The sequence below is a fragment of the Lampris incognitus genome, chromosome 7, assembly GCF_029633865.1.
Source record: "Lampris incognitus isolate fLamInc1 chromosome 7, fLamInc1.hap2, whole genome shotgun sequence".
NCBI classification, from domain to species: Eukaryota; Metazoa; Chordata; class Actinopteri; order Lampriformes; family Lampridae; genus Lampris; species Lampris incognitus.
Genome location: NC_079217.1, coordinates 52,922,636 through 52,944,161, shown reverse-complemented (window position 1 = coordinate 52,944,161; position 21,526 = coordinate 52,922,636). Strand labels below are relative to the sequence as shown.

The 21,526-nt window shown below is 49.4% G+C and overlaps 2 protein-coding genes across 2 annotated transcripts in view; one reads left to right on the top strand and one right to left on the bottom strand.

Annotated features, from left to right (window-relative positions):
- The first annotated feature begins 8,557 nt into the window (after positions 1-8,557).
- phox2a (paired like homeobox 2A) lies at positions 8,558-12,180 on the top strand. Its single transcript, XM_056284080.1, has 3 exons — positions 8,558-8,780; positions 10,629-10,816; positions 11,677-12,180. The coding sequence occupies exons 1-3, from the start codon at positions 8,558-8,560 to the stop codon at positions 12,178-12,180; spliced, it is 915 nt and encodes a 304-aa protein (XP_056140055.1).
- Positions 12,181-16,617: 4,437 nt separating this feature from the next.
- inppl1a (inositol polyphosphate phosphatase-like 1a) overlaps positions 16,618-21,526 on the bottom strand; it is a 53,992-nt gene continuing 49,083 nt past the window's right edge. The window contains exons 25-27 of the mRNA XM_056283145.1: positions 20,788-21,526; positions 20,036-20,169; positions 16,618-19,521 (exon numbers count right to left, since the gene is read on the bottom strand). Of these exons, the coding sequence (XP_056139120.1) occupies positions 19,419-19,521; positions 20,036-20,169; positions 20,788-21,526 (976 nt within the window). The 3' untranslated portion in view covers positions 16,618-19,418. The remainder of the gene's footprint in view (positions 19,522-20,035; positions 20,170-20,787) is intronic.

Genomic DNA, 21,526 nt, shown 5'->3' with positions numbered 1-21,526 from the left:
TGGATACTAAATTTATGTTAGTGGTGTGGTCCACATGGCAATAAGCACTTTATGACAACCTTACTGGTCTAGGATCAGCATCCTTATAATTCTTTCAAGCGACCCTGCTCTCCCCCCCTCCCTCCCCCAGATATGTCATTACTCCCCCATAGAGCTGTATCTGCAAGTACGGGCGGACTGAAAAGACGGCTTCAACACGAGCTTTTCAACTCTCTTGACTCCAAAAAGATGCCTTATTCTTTTACATCCAAATGCTCGTTCGCATGAAGCCGCCACACTGCTCATCCTCTCGATGGCGACATGCGGTTGAATGAGAACCGACTGCTAATGCTGCCAATTCCAAGAGCGATTTTTGTGTCCCCCTTCCCAATAAATAAATAAATAAATATCCATGGGGCATCCGTCTGGCCAGCCCACCGGAAGCTGAGCGGGCGCTGCTGTCTGTGGGGAGAGGTGTCCGCGCAGGCCCGGCGCTGCGGTGACCTCGGCGGGGCGGACTCCAGAGAGAGAGAGGGTCGTGGACGGACCGGAGATCCCCTCTCGCCGGCCAAACTCGCACGGTTACGTGATTGTCCCCTGGGAGAATTAGCATAAAAGACGAATAAAAGGACCCCCCCCCCACACACACACACACACACACACACACACACACAAAAAGAAGAAATAAATAAATAAAACACACAGCAGCCAGCCTGCCCCCTTTTTCTTTTAAAGAAAAAGGAACAAATCCATTCTGCCTAATTCGAACCTTGCTCAGGGACAGCTCGCGTGGCAGATTGCGGTCTAATTAGTTTAGAGGAAGTTTAATTCAATTAACTTTCCACAGCTCCGCGCGCCCCGCCGCTGGGCCTGCTCTCAGAGCGCGAGGCCAGAGCTCCAGATCTAATTAGCGTGTTTGGAGAAGCTCTCCTGCGCGCGCCCATTCCCCGCTGCTCCAGCTGTGGTGCGTGTGTGTGTGTGTGTGTGTGTGTGTGTGTGTGTGTGTGTGTGTGTGTGTGTGTGTGTGTGTGTGTTGTTCTCCTGAGACCTGTTTTTTTATCCTAAAAAAAAAAAGAAAAGCTTCTTTTTTGTGTGTAAGTAACATGCTTTTATCCATTAGGATAATATAGGTCCCGTGTTGTGGTGCAGTGCGGAGATGTGCCGGGCATATGAATACCCGCATTAAAACAATGGCCTTGAATCCTAACTTTGGTTCCCAGTGTGGTGGACCGATGCTAGCATGCAAAAAAAACCAAAAAAAACGTCCGCCTGTTTCTCTATTGGTAAGTAATGAGTTTAGCCTAGTTTTGCCGGTCTCCGTTTTAATGGGGAACAACTGCACAATTTTGCACAATTTTCATCACAATTACACGCAGGCCTATTCATTTAGCAGGCCCGCTCTGACAAACTGGACCGTTTGGCAATGTCGGTTTTCTTATTTTGTCGTGTTTATCATCGGCCAACAGAATCACCGCGTATAGTTGCGTTACAAGGGATGCAGGCTGCAGGGCTGCGTATTTATCAGCACATGGGCTCGGGCTACCGGCTCGGCTCTTTTAACGGCTACTTAAAAGGAAATCTCTCCGAAGCAGCACATTTAATAAAGGGCTTTCACTTTAGGGCCACCCCTTCAGTGTTTTCTCTGCCTGCATTAGCTCTTGTGAAGGATTTATGTAATTACCCCGGCGTCAGCAGTCAGATGCTATTGTGTGCGTCCCACCCCTGTGCGAAGCCGCTCAGACGGGACCTGTCGCCTCCAGCCGGAGCGTCACGGTACATTTCGGTCATTGGGGATCAGAACGCGGCGACCGGTGCGCCAACGGGAGCCCGGACTCCTGCCCAACAGCCCGCTCGGTCTTGGTCACCCGTCAACAGACACATCACACACACACACACACACACACACACACACACACACACACACACACACACACACACACACACGCCGAGCTCTGCTCCTGTACAAACGTTAACAGCAGCAACTGAAGGCTACCTTTTTTGCTTTTTATTTACACTCTCCAACCTCCAAGGGCAGGCGATCTATCAGGAGAAGTGATGAAAACGACTCATTCTGGCGAGGCAGAAAGGCACCAAGCGGGGGGTCCTTTCAGTGTCAGCGCCTATAGGCGGGCGCTAAAAGGTCGTTCAAAGGGAGAGCAGACTTCAAGGCCGGGATACACTGTGCGAATTTGGGCCGTTTCGGGCGAACGACGACTAAACGCGGCGATATCTTTGGTCGTGGCTCCAAAACGGCGGTCCTACGTCGCACTGTGAGACGGGTTCAAAGGCGGCCGTTGTTACGGTTTTGCGACCGAAGAAAAGCTGGGGACAAAAGTCTGACTGTGTCAGAAATTTGGGACGACCGTCTCACAGTGTGACTGCTGCCACGACCTGCGTCCACTAACCGACCAATAGAAACGCAGCAGGAAATGACGCGTTGATCAACGCGACGCAGAATCTTGGCTGGCGCTAAACACGAACGGACTGTTAGCATCTGTGGCCCCAAATGCGATGGATTCAACCAAACGAGCTAAAACTATGTGGGATTCCAACAAAGAGGAAAACCTCGTCGAGTGGTGGCAACAGAAGCCCTGTTTGTATAACGAGTCCTCCAACTCTTGTCATAACCGCGTAAAGGAGGACGTAGCGTGGGAAGAAGTAGCGGGGGGATCGCAGATCCCGGGTGAGTAGCTACGCTAGCTACTCTACGCCACGCGCGCTGATGCGGCGCGCACGTTGATGACGTCGTCATGGATTTGCGTCGTAGTAGGCGTTACTATTGTAGTCACTAAAAAAACAAAAGAAAAAGAAAAAAAAATCATCGTACAGTCTTCATACATCAAACTTGATGTCGTACCCGAGTTTATTAGATCCGTATAATAATAATAATAATAATAATAAACGTATAGGGTTGCTCAAATCTCCCAGTCTGTGGGAGGCTGAAGGAGATGACGTCGCATATGCAGGGGGGCATTAAGATAGACGACTTACAGACGAGGTGAATCGCATCGAACCAAAAACCCAAACGCTCCGCCTCGTCTCCGGGTGAGCGCCAACACACGGCCGCGCCTGCGCACACGCGTCCCACCACCGCGAGCTCGAAAGCAAAATTCGATATCTGACAACGTGATAGGAGGACGCGATCATTAACACGACCGCGCTTCTCCGCCATTCACCGCCAAAGCAGCATGAAATATGGACGTTAATAGCAAGCAATGCCGACGCAGGGCCGTACGCTGTCTTATTACCCCCCAGCCAGGCCGTGTCGTCTACTTCCCGCCTCTCATAAATCCGCAGGGCGACTGACGGGAGCGTGGCGCTCAGAGCCATACAGACACAAACGGGAAATATAGCACAACATCCTCGCAGGCGTCTTGTAGGTGTTGTGCCACATTTTATCCGTCTTAACTGCTAAAATTATTGGCTTATAAAAACGATTTTTATTAATTTTTCAGCGTGATATACTCAAATTTTCACATTTTATATTCTTGTTCTTATTCATCAAATCATGAAGGGTATAATGAAGGATGCGTTTTTATTTTTTATTTTTTTGTTGTAAAATCATTGCGATATGTAATAATAGAATTAATTAGATTAACTAAATATTCGCCGGATACTCAGTAAAGTGCCGTTGATCTGTCTGAGTGCATTGAGGAAATATAGTCCATCGCAGCGGAAAGCCCCCGTGTTGTTGAGGAGCCGCAGGGACCCGTGTGGCCTTCTGTGTGTGTTCGTCCCAGAGTGTTTCAGCACCTGGACAGCGTCCTGCACACTCAGCTGCAGCTTGCAGCGGCGGCCATGCTGTCTTCCCTCGCCTATTTTCTGCTCGACCCCTCGAGTTAGACCAAAGGGACGAACATCCGAATGTCATTAATTTGATTAGTTGGTGTGTACCCTCTGTAACCCTGACAGAAACCAATCTGGACCAGGCTCGGACCAGTAGACGTCTACATCGGTCGCCGTGCCGCAAAACAGCTTTAAAGCGCGCGGCTTGTTGAACCCTTTTCTTTGACTCGGCTGATCCGGTGATGGATCGCGCGGGCTCTCGTTTGATTGACAGCTCCCCTGGCCGCTCGGACCACCGCTGGGTACCACAGGGCGCCCGTCCCGTGCGGGGACCCCCCGTGTGGCTTTTCTCTGAGCCAAGCGTTGTCTCTGTCCTGTCTCTGTCCTGTCTCTGTCCTGTCTTTCACTCGTCCCTCACTCGAGTCCCTGTGCGTGCGCGTCACCGCCTCCCCCTCCAAAGCCACCGCATCCCTCCATCCGTCACGCGGGTCGCCCCGTCGGTCTGCCGGCGCTTCATTACGCCAATCTGCATTCACCCTCCGTCGGTCCTGTATGAGGCCTCCGCGCAGACCCGCGGAGGGAGACGGGCTGCCGGTCTGGCCGCACCGGGTCTGCCCGGAGGAGGACCATCGCACGCGATTACCGTCACGGGGACGACGGGAGCCAAAGAAACAAAGCCTCGGCAAATCCAATTAAGACGTCTGCAGCGGCCGTGTCCCGCGCTCGCTGAAATCAGATGCTTTCTCGTTACGAGGCGGAGTGAGTGATTAATTAATGGGCTCCGGATAGCACCCGCTGCCCTTATTTACTTATCTATTTATTTATCCGTCTACCAAACAGAGCATTCTCTAACCAAACAAGAGCAAACGTGGTGATAAATGGGTAAAAAGTGTGGGGGGGGGGTCGCCCAATGGAAATATCTACAATTCTGTTCATCACTCCTATACGGAACTGGGGTTTGAAATAAAAAAAAATAGAGCCCACAACAAACAGGTTTAATTGATTTCTCAGTGGAAACACCGTGTAAAGCACGTCGTCCTGTTAGCAGACAACTGACCCCTATAATATCCTGCTGCACTGTGGCTGTTAATAACGCGTTATGAAGACCGGGCCCAGATAAACGCCTGTGTGCTCAGCGTGTTCCACGTGTTCGGTGTGTTCAGTGTTTCTAGTGTGTCTAGTGTGCTCAGTGTGTCTAGTGTGTCTAGTGTGTTCAGTGTGTCTAGTGTGCTCAGTGTGTCTAGTGTGCTCAGTGTGTCTAGTGTGCTCAGTGTGTCTAGTGTGCTCAGTGTTTCTAGTGTGTCTAGTGTGCTCAGTGTGCTCATTGTGTCTAGTGTGTCTAGTGTGTCTAGTGTTTCTAGTGTGTCTAGTGTGTTCAGTGTGCTCAGTGTGTCTAGTGTGCTCAGTGTGTCTAGTGTGTCTAGTGTGCTCAGTGTGTCTAGTGTGTCTAGTGTGCTCCGTGTTTCTAGTGTCTAGTGTGCTCAGTGTGTCTAGTGTGTCTAGTGTGTTCAGTGTGCTCAGTGTGTCTAGTGTGTCTAGTGTGTTCAGTGTGCTCAGTGTGTCTAGTGTGCTCAGTGTGTCTAGTGTGTTCAGTGTGCTCAGTGTGTCTAGTGTGCTCAGTGTGTTCAGTGTGTTCAGTGTGTCTAGTGTGCTCAGTGTGTTCAGTGTGTTCAGTGTGTCTAGTGTGCTCAGTGTGTCTAGTTTGTTCAGTGTGCTCAGTGTGCTTCTAGTGTGTTCAGTGTGTCTAGTGTGTCTTGTGTGTCTAGTGTGCTCAGTGTGTCTAGTGTGTCCAGTGTGTCTAGTGTGTCTAGTGTGTTCAGTGTGTCTAGTGTGTCCAGTGTGTCTAGTGTGTCTAGTGTGTCTTGTGTGTCTAGTGTGCTCAGTGTGTCTAGTGTGTCCAGTGTGTCTAGTGTGCTCAGTGAGGTGAGGGTTGACTTGTCCAACATACACACAAACTGTGGGCTAATCTCTGGTGGTGTCCTCCGGGGTCTGCAGGAGCCCCTTGTGGCCATTCTTCTCCTGCGTGTTGACTCAGACGTCATGAATGTAAAAAGGTCTCCGTTACTGTTTCCGTTAAATCGCCCATGAATTTTTAAGTCCAAAGTTACTCCCCCCCACCCCCACCCCCACCCCCACGTTTGAGCTCTATAGGGCGGATTAGGGGCTGGGAAGAGACGGTCCTTCTTTGAAGGGATTACGTTTCTATGCTTAAAGTGGGAGGGCTGGGGTCGCTGCTGGAGGCTCCTCTTTTTTCTTCTTCTTCTCCTTCCTTTTGGGAGGCAAACTGGGCGCCAGGCTGGTCAGTTTAACTTGGAAACAGTTGCAGTTTCTCCGCAAACTCCCCCCTGATCCCGACAGACGGCGGGTTTTGGCGTCAGACGCGATGTGAAGTTACCGCTGGTGTCAGTTTGTCGTGGCACGGTGTAAATCCGAAGGGTGCTGCAGTAGAGGTATAAAACACACCAGAAACCGATGGGGGATACTCCCGAAGTAAACAGGGCCCCAGAAGTGTTGGGTCCCTTCCCGATTGGCTTCATCCCGTTGGCTAGTGTGCATAATGCATCAGATGTATAAATCACACGTCGTGGGAGAACCCCTCATGTCTGTCGAAGAATAATTCCGCCCACATGACGAGCAAATAATGTGCAAATTGGGGGGTAGAAATATAGCGCAGACACTCAGACTGGATATATTTAGGCGCCACAATGACAAGAAGCAATGACGCGTCTCACGAAACCCTGCTGCTTTGCTGAAACGGTAATTTGGCACAACCACGCCGTTTCGTTGGTGCCACAGATGTGGGTGCACGGGCTTGACAGTGAGGATCCCTATAGGCGTGCTCCCTAACGCGCCTCCTCATCAGGCCGCTCGCTTGGGCACACTTGTGACCAAGTCGTGCAATAAACACTAACCAAATCTTATTAGCCTAATTGTCGTCCACTGCTATGTACAGCACTGTGTGTGTGTGTGTGTGTGTGTGTGTGTGTGTGTGTGTGTGTGTGTGTGTGTGTGTGTGTGTGTGTGTGTGTGTGTGTGTGTGAGAGAGAGAGCGAGCGGGAGTGTGCCTGTGGTAGCATAATGGCATTAAGGCGCATCATCATGCAGCCGCTGGTCAAGCAGAGAGCGCACACTTTAAGCCCCATTACATTATTATATCCTGCAATGGCACACGCACACGACTGCGCAATCAGTTTATCGAGCGCACGCGCACAAACATAATTTGGGTTTGTAGATAATAGGCTATTATTTGGTGGGATATTGGTCCATCCGCAAACGAAAAGCTCTTAATTTCATAAAAGGAGCCGGGGCGCTCGTGCGTGCGTGCGGAGCGGAGCGGTCGGGATTTTAAATAGCCCGCGATTTGCAGAAAGCAGCGCGTCGGCCGTCCGAGAGGCCCCCCGACCCCCCGGCGTCGGGGGGTCGGGGGGTCGTGTGGGATGCGACTTGTCACATCGCACGACACTGAGCAATAAACTTAAACCAATGCATGAGGCGTCAGTGAGTTTCTGGTTATCCTGCCGCGGACGCGCTCTTCCCCCGCGGCCAGCGGCTCCCTCGCTGACGCCCCCCCCCCCCTCCGTCAAACTGACGCCCGGTCGGGCGACACAGCTGGTCGGAATCAAATCAGGGCTTTTAATTTTAGGAATCACGAGCACGGTGGTTTCCCTCACACGTAAGGACATGAAGCGTGTCTCCGCGCTGCCAGGCGGCCGCCACCGAGCCCTTTCTTATCCCGCACCGCCGTTTGCGCGGTCGCACAGGGCCGTGTGCCTTGGTGGGGCTGTGCGTACACTACTTAACGACCACGCAACATATTAATAAGAAGAAGAAGAAAAAGACGAAGAAGAAGAAGAAGCTATATCGCCGTCGCTGGGCTGGACCAGCGTGTATATTACACGCTTTGGCGTGATCCCGGGCTGCACCGTCAGCCTTCTAAACAGCAAATCGCGCCGTTATCAGCCGTCGCCGTCACGGCATCTTATACGGGCTGCGCGGAGTCTGCTCTCTACTTTCTGTTATATGAGCCAAGATCCGGACTGCCGGTATTGTATTTTTGTATTATTGTATTTTTTTTTTTACTGTCCGAACCCAACGCCGAGTTAAACGCGCCTTGTGTCTACCTGCGCGTCGGCGCGGGACCTCTCCCAGCCGCGTGGGCGGTGCCGGCCTGTTGCCATGGAGACAGACCACCGCCTCGCTTTTGTCTCGCGCGCTACCAAGTTTACTATAAACGGATGCGCGAGTTGCACGGCGCGCTGTCACACGGAGAGGGACGGAGGAGGGCCCATTACCAAAGACCAGGAGAGAGAGAGGGAGGGAGAGAGAGGGAGAGAGAGAGAGAGGGGACGAGGGAAGAGGGGATGGACGGAGGTAGGTTTGACTGAGGAGGACGTGATCACCTGGACTTTATTTTAAAAGCATAGTGAGAGAGAGAGCGCGCGCGAGAGAGACGGGGAGAAACGGAGCGAGCGATAGAGAGAGAGAGAGAGAGAGAGAGAGAGAGACCCCCACCCACCTCCTCCACCTCCGTCCTCTTGACAGCGGCACCAGAGAAGCGCAAAGCTGACAGTCTCGACTCGGGGGCTGATAAGTGGGAGAGGCGAAGCCCACAAGTCCTTGGAGATATTGTTAGAAAGACAGGCGACTCTGCCTCAGCCCTCGGCAGCAGCAGGATCCGCGAGTCCAGCAGAGCTAGTCCCGATACAGTCCCGGCTCACAGACGCCGCTCCGCCAGAACTTTGGGGGGGTTTGCACACTGGGCATTTCTTGGCAGTCTCGGTCCCGCTTTTCCATGTATAAAATGGATTACTCCTACCTGAACTCTTACGACTCCTGCATGGCGGCCATGGAAGCCTCGGCCTATGCGGACTTCAGCTCCTGCAGCCAGGCCAGCTCCTTCCAATACAACCCCATCCGGAGCGGGCCGTTCTCCAACCCGGGCTGCACGCCCCTCAGCTCGGCCAGCTGCACCCTCGGCGCCCTGCGAGAGCACCAGCCTACACCTTACTCCACAGGTAGTCTGCCTTATTCTAGTCTAGTCTAGTCAAGTCCAGTCTAGTCTAGTCTAGTCTAGCCGTAGCATTCGTTGTAGTGTTAGGATCTAGTCAGACTGCTCGCTATACGTGGCAGTGAGGTGGGATGTGTTTTTGATAAACGGGCCGTGGAGGTTAATTCCCTTCTAACAAGGCCGATAAATGTATTGTGTAAATTCTAACAAAGTTTCGTTTACTTAAAAAAAAAAAAAAAAAAAAAAAACGGATTCCCTCGGGAAAAGTGAGCAAATGAACTTAATTGTGTCAAGTTATGTAGACTCATTTCACACGGAATGTCACGTCACTTGACACAGTCCAGGTCCTTTGCTCGCTTTCCCCGCGGGAATCCGTTTCCTGTTTGTTTATTTTACAGTAAACTTAACTTGTTGGAATGTGCAGTGATTTTGTCTGGTTTTCACGACACCAGCTATAGGTGGACGCTACCTGAGTCCATTGTCTTAATTGAATCCAAAGGGGGCATGAGGATTAAATTCTTCCATGGGGGGGGGGGGTCTAGCCCGTTTTTAACTGAAATGTAAGGAGCAGGTCTTTAGACAACCTCTCCAGTCGTGTGTTTCGGATTTTAAGAGCTGCTTTGCTGAGACCTGCCACTCAAGCCTCGCGCGTGCGCGCGCATGATTGTTTTTTTTTTGTTTTTTTTAATTGTCCCTCATTCCGTGACGTTCAGATTAGGCCCCTCCGTCTTGTTTTTGCTAGGATATTAAACACGTATAATTAAGGGACGGAATTCTTGGAAAATTAGTAGATTGCCCCTATTGTGCCCTATCGAAAAAACAGCTTGTCTTCTTGTAAATCGTTTAAACCCAGAAGAAAAACACTTTATTTATTTATTTGTTGTGCACACTTTTAAATTTTGTATCGAAAAAAAACCCCGTCCTTCATCCACTGTAGCGGAGGCCTCGCTCCTGGGCTTTAATGATGAGCAGCCTCACGATCCAAGATGACTCGTCAGTGTCTGTGGGCCGGCAACAGTATAAATATATATGTCTTATATATATGTCTTAATTAATTTCAGGACAACAGATTTTATACGACGCAATTCAGATCGAAACGAATCCTCGTTTTTTTAAAGGTGCCCTCGTCATGTAGCGAGCTGTTTGGGGGTAACAGTGTTACCCCCAAACAGCCTTTCACTCGGTCTCAGCCCGGTCACGTCTCTTCCTGCATTCACCCACATACACAGCTCACTACGTGTAGGCCTGCCTGCCTGCCTGCTGTATAATCTGCACTGTAAAACAATCACAAACACACACACACTATATATATATATATATATATATATACATACATGCACACACATTTTTATATATATAACTTTATTAAAAGAAACACTCACGGTAGGGAAAGAGCTGAACAAATAAGAAGCTATATATATATATATATATATATATATATATATATATATATATATATATATATATCGTCATCCATCCATCCATCCATCCATTCATTATGCAAGCCGATTATCCCAATCGGGGTCGCGGGGATAGGCTGTATATATATATATATAATCGTTGCAAATATAAATGTGTTAAAAAGATCATTAACTGCTGGTAATTTTTAAATCTATGCGGGCAAATAAATCTATAAATCCCGCCTCGGCCATGTTGGCTCTATATAATGTCGTTGTGGCGGATGTATTTATGCACTATAGCTTCCGGTCTCTGTCAGTAATGTTACCCGCGCTGCCTGGCGGTTAAGATGGGTTGATGTCTAACGAGGTGTCTTGATTCCGTCCAGTCGGGATCCTTCGACCCGGTCCGCCGCAGAAACCCTTCAGCCATGTTGTCATCCCTTTTGAACCCGCAGTTCCTTACAAGTTCTTCTCGGACCCTTCCGGTCTGAACGAGAAGCGGAAGCAGCGGCGGATCAGAACCACCTTCACGAGCTCACAGCTGAAGGAACTGGAGCGCGTGTTCGCCGAGACGCACTACCCGGACATCTACACCCGCGAGGAGCTGGCGCTCAAGATAGACCTGACGGAGGCCCGCGTGCAGGTCAGCACCCAGAAGCGCGCGCGTGTGTGTGTGTGTGCGTGTGACGGGAGATGTTGTTCGATCTCCCCCCTCCCCAAAAGGTCCAGAAGGTCCCACTAAACTGAAGGGTATGAAGCTAGGCAGCGGTTACCCGGGGAACTAGATAAGCTGTCAGTATACTGTATCCGGAAGGCCGCTGCACACAAGGACCTGTCCCTGATGAGCTGGCTGTTACCTTGGCTGACACCACCGACGGTGTATGAGTGTGTGGTGGTGGTGGTGTGTGTGTGTGTGTGTGTGGGGGGGGGGGGGGGGGCATTGAATGAAAAGCGCTTTGAGTGGATGTTGCCGCTATAAAAGCGCTATAACCATTTACTCACATTTACCTCTTTTTTAACAGGCTGAGAGCAGCGTTTCAGCATCCATCAATGCAACAGAAAAATTCATTTGCTGTGATTCCACTGATATATATATATATATGTATATATATATATATATATACACATACACACACACATATATATATACACATATATATATACACACACATATATATACAAACACACATATATATACACACCCACACACATATATATATATATATATACACACACACACATATATATATATATATACACACACACACACACACATATATATATATATATACACACACATATATATATATATACACACACACATATATATATATATACACACACACACACACACACATATATATATATATATACACACACATATATATATATATACACACACACACACACACACACACACACACACACACACACACACACACACACACACACACACATATGAGTGAGTGCTGACACCGACGTGTCCGTGTGTGTGTCCGGCAGGTCTGGTTTCAGAACAGGCGCGCCAAGTTCCGTAAGCAGGAGCGTGCCGCCAACGCCAAATCCAACACCAGCAGCTCCGGCGGCAGCACGGGCAGCAGCGCCGGCGGCGGCGGATCCGGGGGGAAAAAGAGCGGAGAGCCGAGGTCCTCCTCGGACGACGACGAATCCAAAGAGTCCACCTGCAGCCCGACCCCCGACAGCACCGCCTCCCTGCCGGGCTCCGCCAACGGAAACATGGGCAGCCCCGCCAGTCTGAGCCCGAGCCCCGCTCCCGTGAACAGCGGCTACGCCAACACGTCCAGCTCCCCGGTCCTGCAGGGCTTAAAGCCGCCCAGCTGGTCCAGCCTGGGGCCCTCTAACCCGGCCATGGCCCAGCCTGCCGCCCAGACGCAGGAGATCCTGAAGGCCTGGCAGCCGGCGGACAGTATGACCGGGCCCTTTGCCGGCGTCCTGTCCACTTTCCACAGAAAACCCAACCCCGCCCTCAAGACGAACCTCTTCTGAAGGGGAGAGAGAGCGGGGGAGGGGGGGAGGGGGGAGGGGGAGATATTCTGTGGTCTGCTGGAGCAACCAGGAGTTTCCAGCATTTGTGGAGCGGGCCGGGACACCGCCTGTCACACTATAACCCTGAACCCTCTGTTGTAGTCTGCCGTTGTAGTTCAGTGAGGTCCCCGACCCGGTGGATTTGGTTCCGCAAGGACTGCCTGTCAGATCCCCTGAAATCAGCAAGACTGGGCTGGGTGACGTCAAAGATAAAAAAAATCAATAAACGAATCAAAGGGCCGGCCACAGTGGTCAAACAGTGGATTAAACATGCAACTGGGCTGCGCCGCGTCACCGCCCCCCCCCCCCAAAAAACAAGGGGACATGATCACGTCTGCTGCCTCCCTCCCTCCCTCCCTCCCTCCCTCTGCAGCCGCAGCGTCCCATGTGGCCCTCAGACTGGAGCTATTGGTATAGGAAAGAGCTTATCGATGGCTTTACCTCAGACTAGGAATAAGTACAAGAGAGAAAAGAGACACTTGGCTCTGTTGTACTCGGTTCTATACACACTCATATATAAATATATATATAAAACTCTTCATGTACAGGACCCTAATTTATGACCTCATGGAAACTCTGTAAGCCGGGGTTAAGAAGAAGAAAGGATGCTTGCTATGTGCCCTCCGTCATACGCCAATTCTGTTGACTCGTAATCACGTGAAATATGGATCTGCATATTGATATGCATGCATGTGCCGTGCACAAATCACACACGCTCATACTCATGCCATACCCCCCCGCACGCACGCACGCACGCACGCGCATACCCGGACACAGATCGCGTCGCAACGCCCCGCAGAGCAGCGAGACGTGTCGCGCTCTTAGCTGTTTGCCCCGCTACGCCTGCAGCTCCATTGAGGATGTCAGTCAGGTGCAGGTTTAAAGCAGAAAGCCAAACACCACGGCCCCAGTCTCCCATGGGAGAAACAAAACCTGAACTGTTACTAGTGAGCACAACTTCCTCTAAGCCCCTGACGGAGAGACCCGAGGTTAACCTCACAAGAAGGCACCCCCAAATCGCCGCCGCCCCCCCAAAAAAAATCCAATTAGGACTGTTGGGGTCGGGACAATTCCCTCTCTTCTCCCTATCCTGTCCAGTCTTTTACTGTATCCAGCCCTGACCACCCCACCCCTTTTTTCCCCGCCGCGACCCCCCACCCCACCGATGACATCCAATCAATCAATCAACCAATCAATCAATTAATCAAGTTGCATTTCTGCTCCCACCCATTCCCTCTCTCTCTCTCCGTCTCTCTCTCGGCGTCTTCATCTTCCTCAAACACTGGGCACTTTGTTCAAACGTAGCGAGGGAGAGGTGAAAAAGTCCCCCACCCCTACATGTTTGTTTCTTTTTGCATTTCAATCTAAGAGAAAAGATGCATTCAGTATGTTTGCGTTAACACAGAGGAGGCCTGTCTCTTCGTCGTCTTTTGAAACGGCCCCTGGTGATCCTCTGGTCGCAGCAGCGTGATGGAGGAGCGAAGGTAAACACCGACAACTTATTCTGGGGGTTCAGACACAGAGAGAGAGAGACGGCGTATTCAATAATCTGTCTGGTTAGCGGAGGATGGAGTCTCCTACAGGGGGGGGGGTTCCCTGGTGCTGGTGTGTTGAATTTTGATCCATCTGCGACATTTCCAGGGTCCCATTTGCTGTCACAGTTTGTTGTTGTTTTTACTCGGCTTCCACAATCTTTGTTTTGCGGTTGGAGGAGGAGGAGGAGGAGGAGGCACACCCCTATGTACTAAATGGTCAACCATTGTGATTGTGTTTTTCCTCTGGTGATGAATCTTGTTGGGTGAGCTTTGGTGGACCAAGCTTGCTCATCACACTCTGCATATGTGAGCCAGAAAAACAACTCAAACGACACACACCGCCTATAACCCACCCCTGCCCCAGCAAACTTCGCATGGTGACGGGGCAAATCTCCCAAAGGTGTTATACCATCTTGGCACAAGCATGGGCAACGTATTTCACATCAGTGCAAACGGATGTTAAATCTACACCTGGCCACATTTTGAACGACCTCCACCCCATGGCCAACATACAGCCCCCCCCCCCATTCTAATTTCATGCCTGTTGCTAAGTCTTATAGTTTTTCTGGTTTGCTTTTTTCCCCTTAAAGAGATGCTAGAGTATCATCATAGTGTGGAGAGGTTTCCGGGCAGCCCTGCCCTGGATGTAAACCCAAAAGGTACAGGAAGTGTTATTTATTCATATTTTTCAATTTTGTTAGTGACCAGACCGACAGATCTTTTTGAACCTCTATAGGTAAACTCTTGTGACTTGAAAAAAATGACTCTGTAACTAGTAATATAATGTTAGGTAGGATCTTTTGTATTTCTTTCCCATTGCTTTAAGAACCTATTTGATTCCAGAGAGTCGGTCTCAAAAGTCAAGTGTGTTCATTAAACTATGAATGGAAGAGCGCTCTAGTGAATGGAGATTATAGCACTACTCTGCATATTCTGTCTAATAAATCTACATTATGGAAGCACTACTCTCCACCGTGTGCTGATCTGGTTTCTTCCGTCCGTCCCCGGATGACGAGAGCGTCCGGCGTCCTCGTTTGTCTGCTTGGGTTGGAAATTCATGACGGTCACACTGTTATGACGTAAGCCCGCCTGGGTACGGAAGGCGGAAAGGACCAACTCAAATCAGTTTCCAATCGCGTTTTGTTAAAAGAAAAACGGTTTTTTACGGTTTCATTTATCAAAAACGCCGCTTTTTTCGGGTACATCAAAAGCCGGGTTTTTTTTAAAACCCCCGACAAAAACGCTGTTTTTGAGGCGCTTCTATAGTGAGGTTCGCTAAAAACGTAATTTGGCCCTTTCAGATTGCCATACCCCTGTTGCCCGCCAATCCGACCCAACTGCCGCGCGCTCTCTCGGCGAGACAAGCGGGGACCCTCAACTGAGCGTCTCGCCACGAGAGTCTGGCGGAGAGGCGCCGGCGGGCGTCTTTAAAAGTAGGCACTGACGTCCTGACATTTTGGATGAAATCTGTTTCTTGTGAAGCCGTTCACATCACGATCCCGCCACCGCCCCTGGCTCCGACTCCGCATCCGCACACCTCGGTACGGAAGTAGCAGCCGTTGCTCTGCAAAAAGCCACAATTTGGCTCCCTTTTCTCCTCACCCACGTATTCTGCTCACGAGTTCGCTCGCTTCCGCTGCACAGCGATTCACGTATGACGTCATAAACGGCGACTTGCTCTTCCGCTTCCGATGTGGTAAGATGGCGGCGCGAATGCGCGTTCGCAGCGGCCTCGCCCGGTGCCGGTATCGGAAGATGGCGGCGCCTATTCACATTTGCGGCGGCCTCACCTAGTGCTGTTCATACAGTGTCTTTGTCCGCGTCAGGGTCTACGTTTTGTTTCGTTTGATGGCTGGGACAGCGGGGCAGGCTAAGCTAACTGCTAGCCAGCCCATGGAGACCGGCAGTTCCGAGGGCGGTCTGGCGGCGGCCTCCCCTGGCGCTGACTGGTGTTTTTCATGTCGTCGTGAGGCGTGCGGGGAGGTGTGTCGAGGAGGTCTGGCTGGGAGAGCTGGCGCCGGGTCGGCTGGGAGAGCTTGGTCCGCTTCGTCCGGTGGGCCCGGGGACCACGGCCCCTGTCTGGAGCTGCGCCCGAGGAGGAAAGGCCGAGGGCGGTCTGACAGGACGCGGAAGCGGGGCGCGCTAAGCTAACTGCTAACCTATGCAGACCGGCGGTTCCGACGGTCATCCTGGCTGGCGTTCGCTCCCTTGGACAGGGATTATTTTGTTTAGTTTGGATATATGTGTGTTAGTTTAGGTGTATGTGTTCTTGTGGTCAGTTCAGGACCGTGACCTGTTCACACTGGAATCTGATATTGGCCACATTTAAAAAATAATGGCTCTGAGCAATAAATCTGAATTGAAGCCCAAGTATTCAAAGCTTTCGGCTGTAGTACGAGACCTAAGATGTGACGTTTCAGGGTGCACGACATGATTTTAAAAACGGAGCGTTGTTTCCTGTTCCTCTATTGGCAAACCTATTTCTACAGCAAATTTAGATTACGTTTGCAGTGTATGTGGAATTTGAATTTGAATGGATGCAATGTGGACTCGTCCACATGTCATTCCCATTTAAATTACGTTAAAGGCAATTGCAGACCACGCGTATGCTTCGTCTGTGGGAAAATGTCCACTGCCATGTAGCAACAGCTGCCATGTGCGTGTCTGGACCTTTTGCACGGTTGCTGTCGACACCTTTCTGGACAGTTTCTTGCTTGCACGTCATTTAATGAAACAGGCCTCGAGTCAATCATACAAGGAACAGCCCAACACGACCACCTCAGTCCATATCTTCCTGTTTTAACAGCAAATGACAGTTTGCTGTTAAGATTGTAAAAAAAAAAAAGAGAAGCAATTGTAGAATTGTGGAAAGTTAGTTTTATTAAGAAAAAGATAACAAGGAGTCAACAGCTTACATTAATTTAACACAACAGATGCAGGAGATAAAAAGGGTATGATGGCGAGATAAACAGCCTCGCAGACACAGACCACAAACACACACACACGGTAAAGCAAACGATAAACGGCCATTATATATATATGTATATATATATAAAAGACTTAAAATCTGGCATGACAGTCGACATTTTCTCATGGCACTGAAATTAAGTTTGACCATTAACACAAGACACAGCACACAATGTAATACCGCATAAACTCTGTTAGGTGCGCGCGCGCACGCGCAAACGCTCGCAGGCAGGCTGAGGGATGCGGCGTACAAGCTACTACATACAACAGCTTGTGTGGGGCAAAACAAAATTAGGAAAAGACGAAACTGTCGGAACTGAATGTGTGTGTTGTGTCCAAACCATTGATAAAAACCTAGAAAAGAAAAAAAAACTTTAACAAGATTCTGCACAAATGAGGCTGCGTCACAATAATTTAGTAAATATGAATGAACATCATATGTCCCAATTTGTGGAGGCTTTTTTTTTTTGCAGAAAAACCTTAATGAGAAGTCTAATTGTGAACGCAGCTAAGGTGGTAAATTATAGATGTCGGTGGGAAGGAGACAAGTCTAAAAGCAGTTAAAACCTGTAAAAGACCAACACGGTTCTAACTCTTAACAACAACACTAAAACAAGACACCCTTTTTTTGGCTTGTGGTGTCATTCCCAGACCGGGAGAGAAAAGGCAGGATCTTAACCGGGGGGCTTCCAAAGGCCATTTTGAACAAAACGACAAACCCAAAACAAACCAAACAAGTTTTAACTCTTTTAAACAGATTTTAAGCGGTGCAATATACAACACATATACACAAATCACGACGGTTGAGATTTAGGTGAGAATACGTTTCCGCGTTAACCCTTTTCCCTGCGGGTCCGCGGTGAACTAGGGAGGTTTATGACGCGGCAGTGCCCACTGCCGGCCACATCGGAGAACTGCAGCTTCAACTCATCCAGACTTCCACCACTGAGATGCATTATTTTTTCCTCGTCCTGAAGTTAGGGCAAAATCTAATCTTGTAAAAAAAAAAAATTGTGATCAACATGTGAGCTATAAAAAAACAACAACATGGGCACATGGACAAGAAAAAAAGTATTCCCTAATTAGAGAAAATCTAATTTGTTGGCATCTTAAGTTTTTGCACGATACAAAGATGCTGTCTTTGTATCGTGGCGCCTCAGTAGAATTAATTATGTGAAACAACTGCCTGTACTTCTCTCTTTATAAGTTGCAGAAGAAACGTGTCTTGAGTTACTAAGTAAAAAGATCAAACTAATGTCAGTTGTTGACCCAATATACACAATTTTGAACTTTTCGTGCCTGCTTATACATGAAAAATTAATAGTAAGAAGTTATTTTGTCTATGAAAAAGTGAAACTAATTGCCCTGATGGACATCTGTAATATATGAACAGGACCGAGCCAGACACACTGTGTTAAGTCTTCAAACACAACACTTTACAGTGGCTATCCACAGATGTTACGTTCGCCAGATACTTCCGTGTGATAATCTGTTATGAAATGATGGAAAAAAAAATATGCATGGGGCTAGTAATGTTGGAGGAGGATGGTAAACAAAATACCTGTGGGAAAGCTCATTTCAAAATGTTTGCTTTTGGCTCTTGCGGTGCTGGTTTGGGTAGTTCGATCCTTATTCCCTTTGTCTTTGGAAAACATTAGACTATAAATAAAGGCAGAGGCACCGGATTAATACTACCAACATAAAGACAGGCAATACTTGCCGGGATCTGAATGGTAGTGACAGATACGTTGTGCACCTTGACAGGGGCCTGACATCCATCAGGGCTCGGTCTCTTCAGCCGCATCTCTAATGCTTTCAACACTCCCTATCCACCACTGGCACAGAAGCAGGAGGGTTCCTCCACCTGAGCTTTAGGGGGGGAACACAACCCCCCCCCCCCCCAAGTGCTGACTGTGAGGCTATCAGCTCTTCCTCATACAATTTCCTGACCTTCCTTGACTTTTAGTTGGGGAAAATAACAACTTGAGAGTCCCGAGAAGCCGGATGAGCCTAATTATCCCCTTTTCTCTATACTTGCTGAATCCAGTTCACAGAAGGGGGCCTGATGGGATTTGGGTAAACACGTGCCGAGTGTGAGATTTTAAGGCTCTGGCTTTAATGTCCCCACGTTAGTTTTGCTTTTAACTTTCAGGTCTCTACTTTCACCAGTTCCGTCTAAAATACCGGTGGTCTGCAGAGGAAGGTAAGGCTTTCTCAGGGCCAACCAAACCAAAGGAGTTCTGCCAGACTGAACCTGATTACACAGGCATGGATCCCCCTCTTAATTGTGCAGCGTCTTGCCATCTCTTGCAGAGATTTCATGAATTTCATCATCTCCTTTCAAATTGTGGGTCGCACCACCAATGTTGGTTCACGACCGTTCCCTCTGCATTGAAAGCACAGGTTAGGTTGTGATGCCAATCTGATGGAGTGAAATGATTATCATTAAATAAGACCGCCTCTACGACAGCCACATAATAACATACATACAGTACAAGTGACGAAAAAAAAACTTATTGGTTCAACAAGTATTTTTTTTAAATAAAAATGGAGTGCAATTTCTTTCAGAAGGCACAGTCTGGTATAGATTGGCACACAGCCCAGCTCAGTTCAGTCCAGTTTAGTCCAGTTCAGCTGGGATTTGGCCTGGTTGACACCAGACCAGTTTGGACCAGTTGTGGACCAATTTGGTACGGTTTACTTTTGTTGCTGCTGCTGTTGCCTCAGACTCTCTAGCAGGATGCGCTTGTGGGCCGGGTCTAGTACTCCTGCCTCCTCCAGGTCCTCCTCAGTGATGTCACTGCAAAGATGCAGGGGACGAATGAGACACAGGCAACAGAGGAGAGGACGCCAGCAAATGTTTCAATCAAACATGGGAGAATTGTCAGTTTTTAACCTCTACAAAAAAAACAAACCACATAGGTGGGAAAGCAAAATTATGACTCAGAAGCACATTCCCGCTTTTCTTTTTTGGGTAGATGTGTACCAATCGAAATGTTATTTTGATCTTTCATAATTCATAGTATAGTCTGACCATACAACTAACAGCGCTGACCTGTAAGTTTGCCTCCTACCCAGGAGTATTTCTAAGAACACAGGTGGAACAAGGAAAGCATGCTTTTACGCAGACTGAACAAGTCCAGCTCAGATCTTAACCTACATCTCTCAAGCAGAACACCTTGCTTGTGGTGGTCTCAAGGCAAGACCAGTTACACACTGTCCAGAACTTGACAATTACCACTGCAGGGACTGATGATGCCCCATCAATCTTTAACGTGCCTGCCAACTGTGTGTTTGGTGAGTGTGTTTCATACCTCAGGAACTCCAGGTCGTCCCAGCCGTTGTGCAAGAGGCCCTCCTCATACCTCTCCAGCCCCAGTCTCTGCAGCCACTCCCCAACTGAGGACTCCCCTACAGACAGAGAGGAGCTGCTGCTGCCCCACAGCGCCTGTGCCGGGGACACAGAAAAAGTCAACAAAACAACGCCTGCATCTGTGCCTGCCAATGCCACAGGGTTCTCTACGCAGACTGACAAATGTGTGGCTGCAGGGTGGGTATTGGTCCCGAGTGTCTACAACTTGTGGCTCCTTAAAATATGTATTTAGCGAGAGATTTTTGCTGTCCGCACCCCTACTGACAATAGGACACTAACCAACCCCGGCAAAGACCACCGTTTGCATTTAGGCAACGGAACATCCAGTTTTGCTCAGGATGTTATCTTAGGGTTGGCTGTCTTGTGTATGATAGGTTATGGAATAGCAAAGAAGAAGGGTAAAATCTAAAACAAAGTGAACTGCAGAACAAGTGTAGTCAGGGGTTGCATTATAATTAATTATGATTCCGTCATGGACAGGACCATAATTAATTGATCACTGTAGTGGACAGGGTTATTAAAAACTCTTGTCGTGGTACATTTTTACTTGTCACATTTGTTTTCATGTTTACCGATTTATTTTGCGCTACATTAGTGCATGTGTGGATTATAATGCTTAATGCCAATACATAACAATGCTAACTTTCCATAACATAAACATTTTATGCAGTAATGTATAAATTAACTTCCCACCTCCTCAGGCAGGTCCTCTGCGATGCTCTCGGTGATGGGGTTTCTAGGGGGGAAGGTGCGGCAGGCGTCCAAGCCCAACCCTAACCCTTGAACCCTGACAGGGGGCGGCGCAGAGGGGGCACGTGGAGGCTGTCCGGGAAACTCACTTTCACTCAGCGTCTTCGCCATCTGCAGCACCGAACACGACTGGTCATCCAGTGCCCCCGCTCCACCTCCTCCCCGCCTTAAGCCCTCGACTGCAGCAGATGGAGCGTTAGGTTTCGAAGCTGGGATCCTGACTTCGGCCAGGTCAGGGTAAAGTGGGCGTGGTTTGGGGAAGGGGGCTTCTGCAACCATCTCCAGGGCTCCTTTAGGTAGAGGGGGAGGGGGGAAGTCAGGAGGGGGCCTATTCAGTGTGCTTCCCACCCCTGCCCCACTTCCTGCCTGTACCCCAGCCCCACAGCCACCCCCGTCATCCTCTGAGGACCCTTCCTCACTAATGGTGCGGACAGGGTGGCCTACTGTGGGCCTGCGTGGGTGGGAGGGCCCCAGGGCTCCAGAGGAGGGTTTGGCTCGTGTTGCGGATGAAGAAGGAGGGGCTTTAGCTGCCTGGGGATTGGCAGATGAAGGAGATGGGAGGAGCTCTGGTGACATGGCAGCTGCTGACTGGTTGGGAACGCCTTCGAGGATGTAGTAGGCAGGGTTATTGTAGCTGTTCTTGCAGACAGCAGGATCACTCTCCAAAGAGTCCTGTTTAGAC

What these genes read in the sequence shown, in the direction of transcription:
- phox2a (XM_056284080.1), top strand. Translation starts at nt 8,558, where the DNA reads ATGTATAAAATGGATTACTCCTACCTGAACTCTTACGACTCCTGCATG. An exon ending in GCCTACACCTTACTCCACAG is followed by an intron (nt 8,781 to 10,628) that starts GTAGTCTGCCTT and finishes TTGAACCCGCAG; the next exon opens with TTCCTTACAAGTTCTTCTCG. An exon ending in TGACGGAGGCCCGCGTGCAG is followed by an intron (nt 10,817 to 11,676) that starts GTCAGCACCCAG and finishes TGTGTCCGGCAG; the next exon opens with GTCTGGTTTCAGAACAGGCG.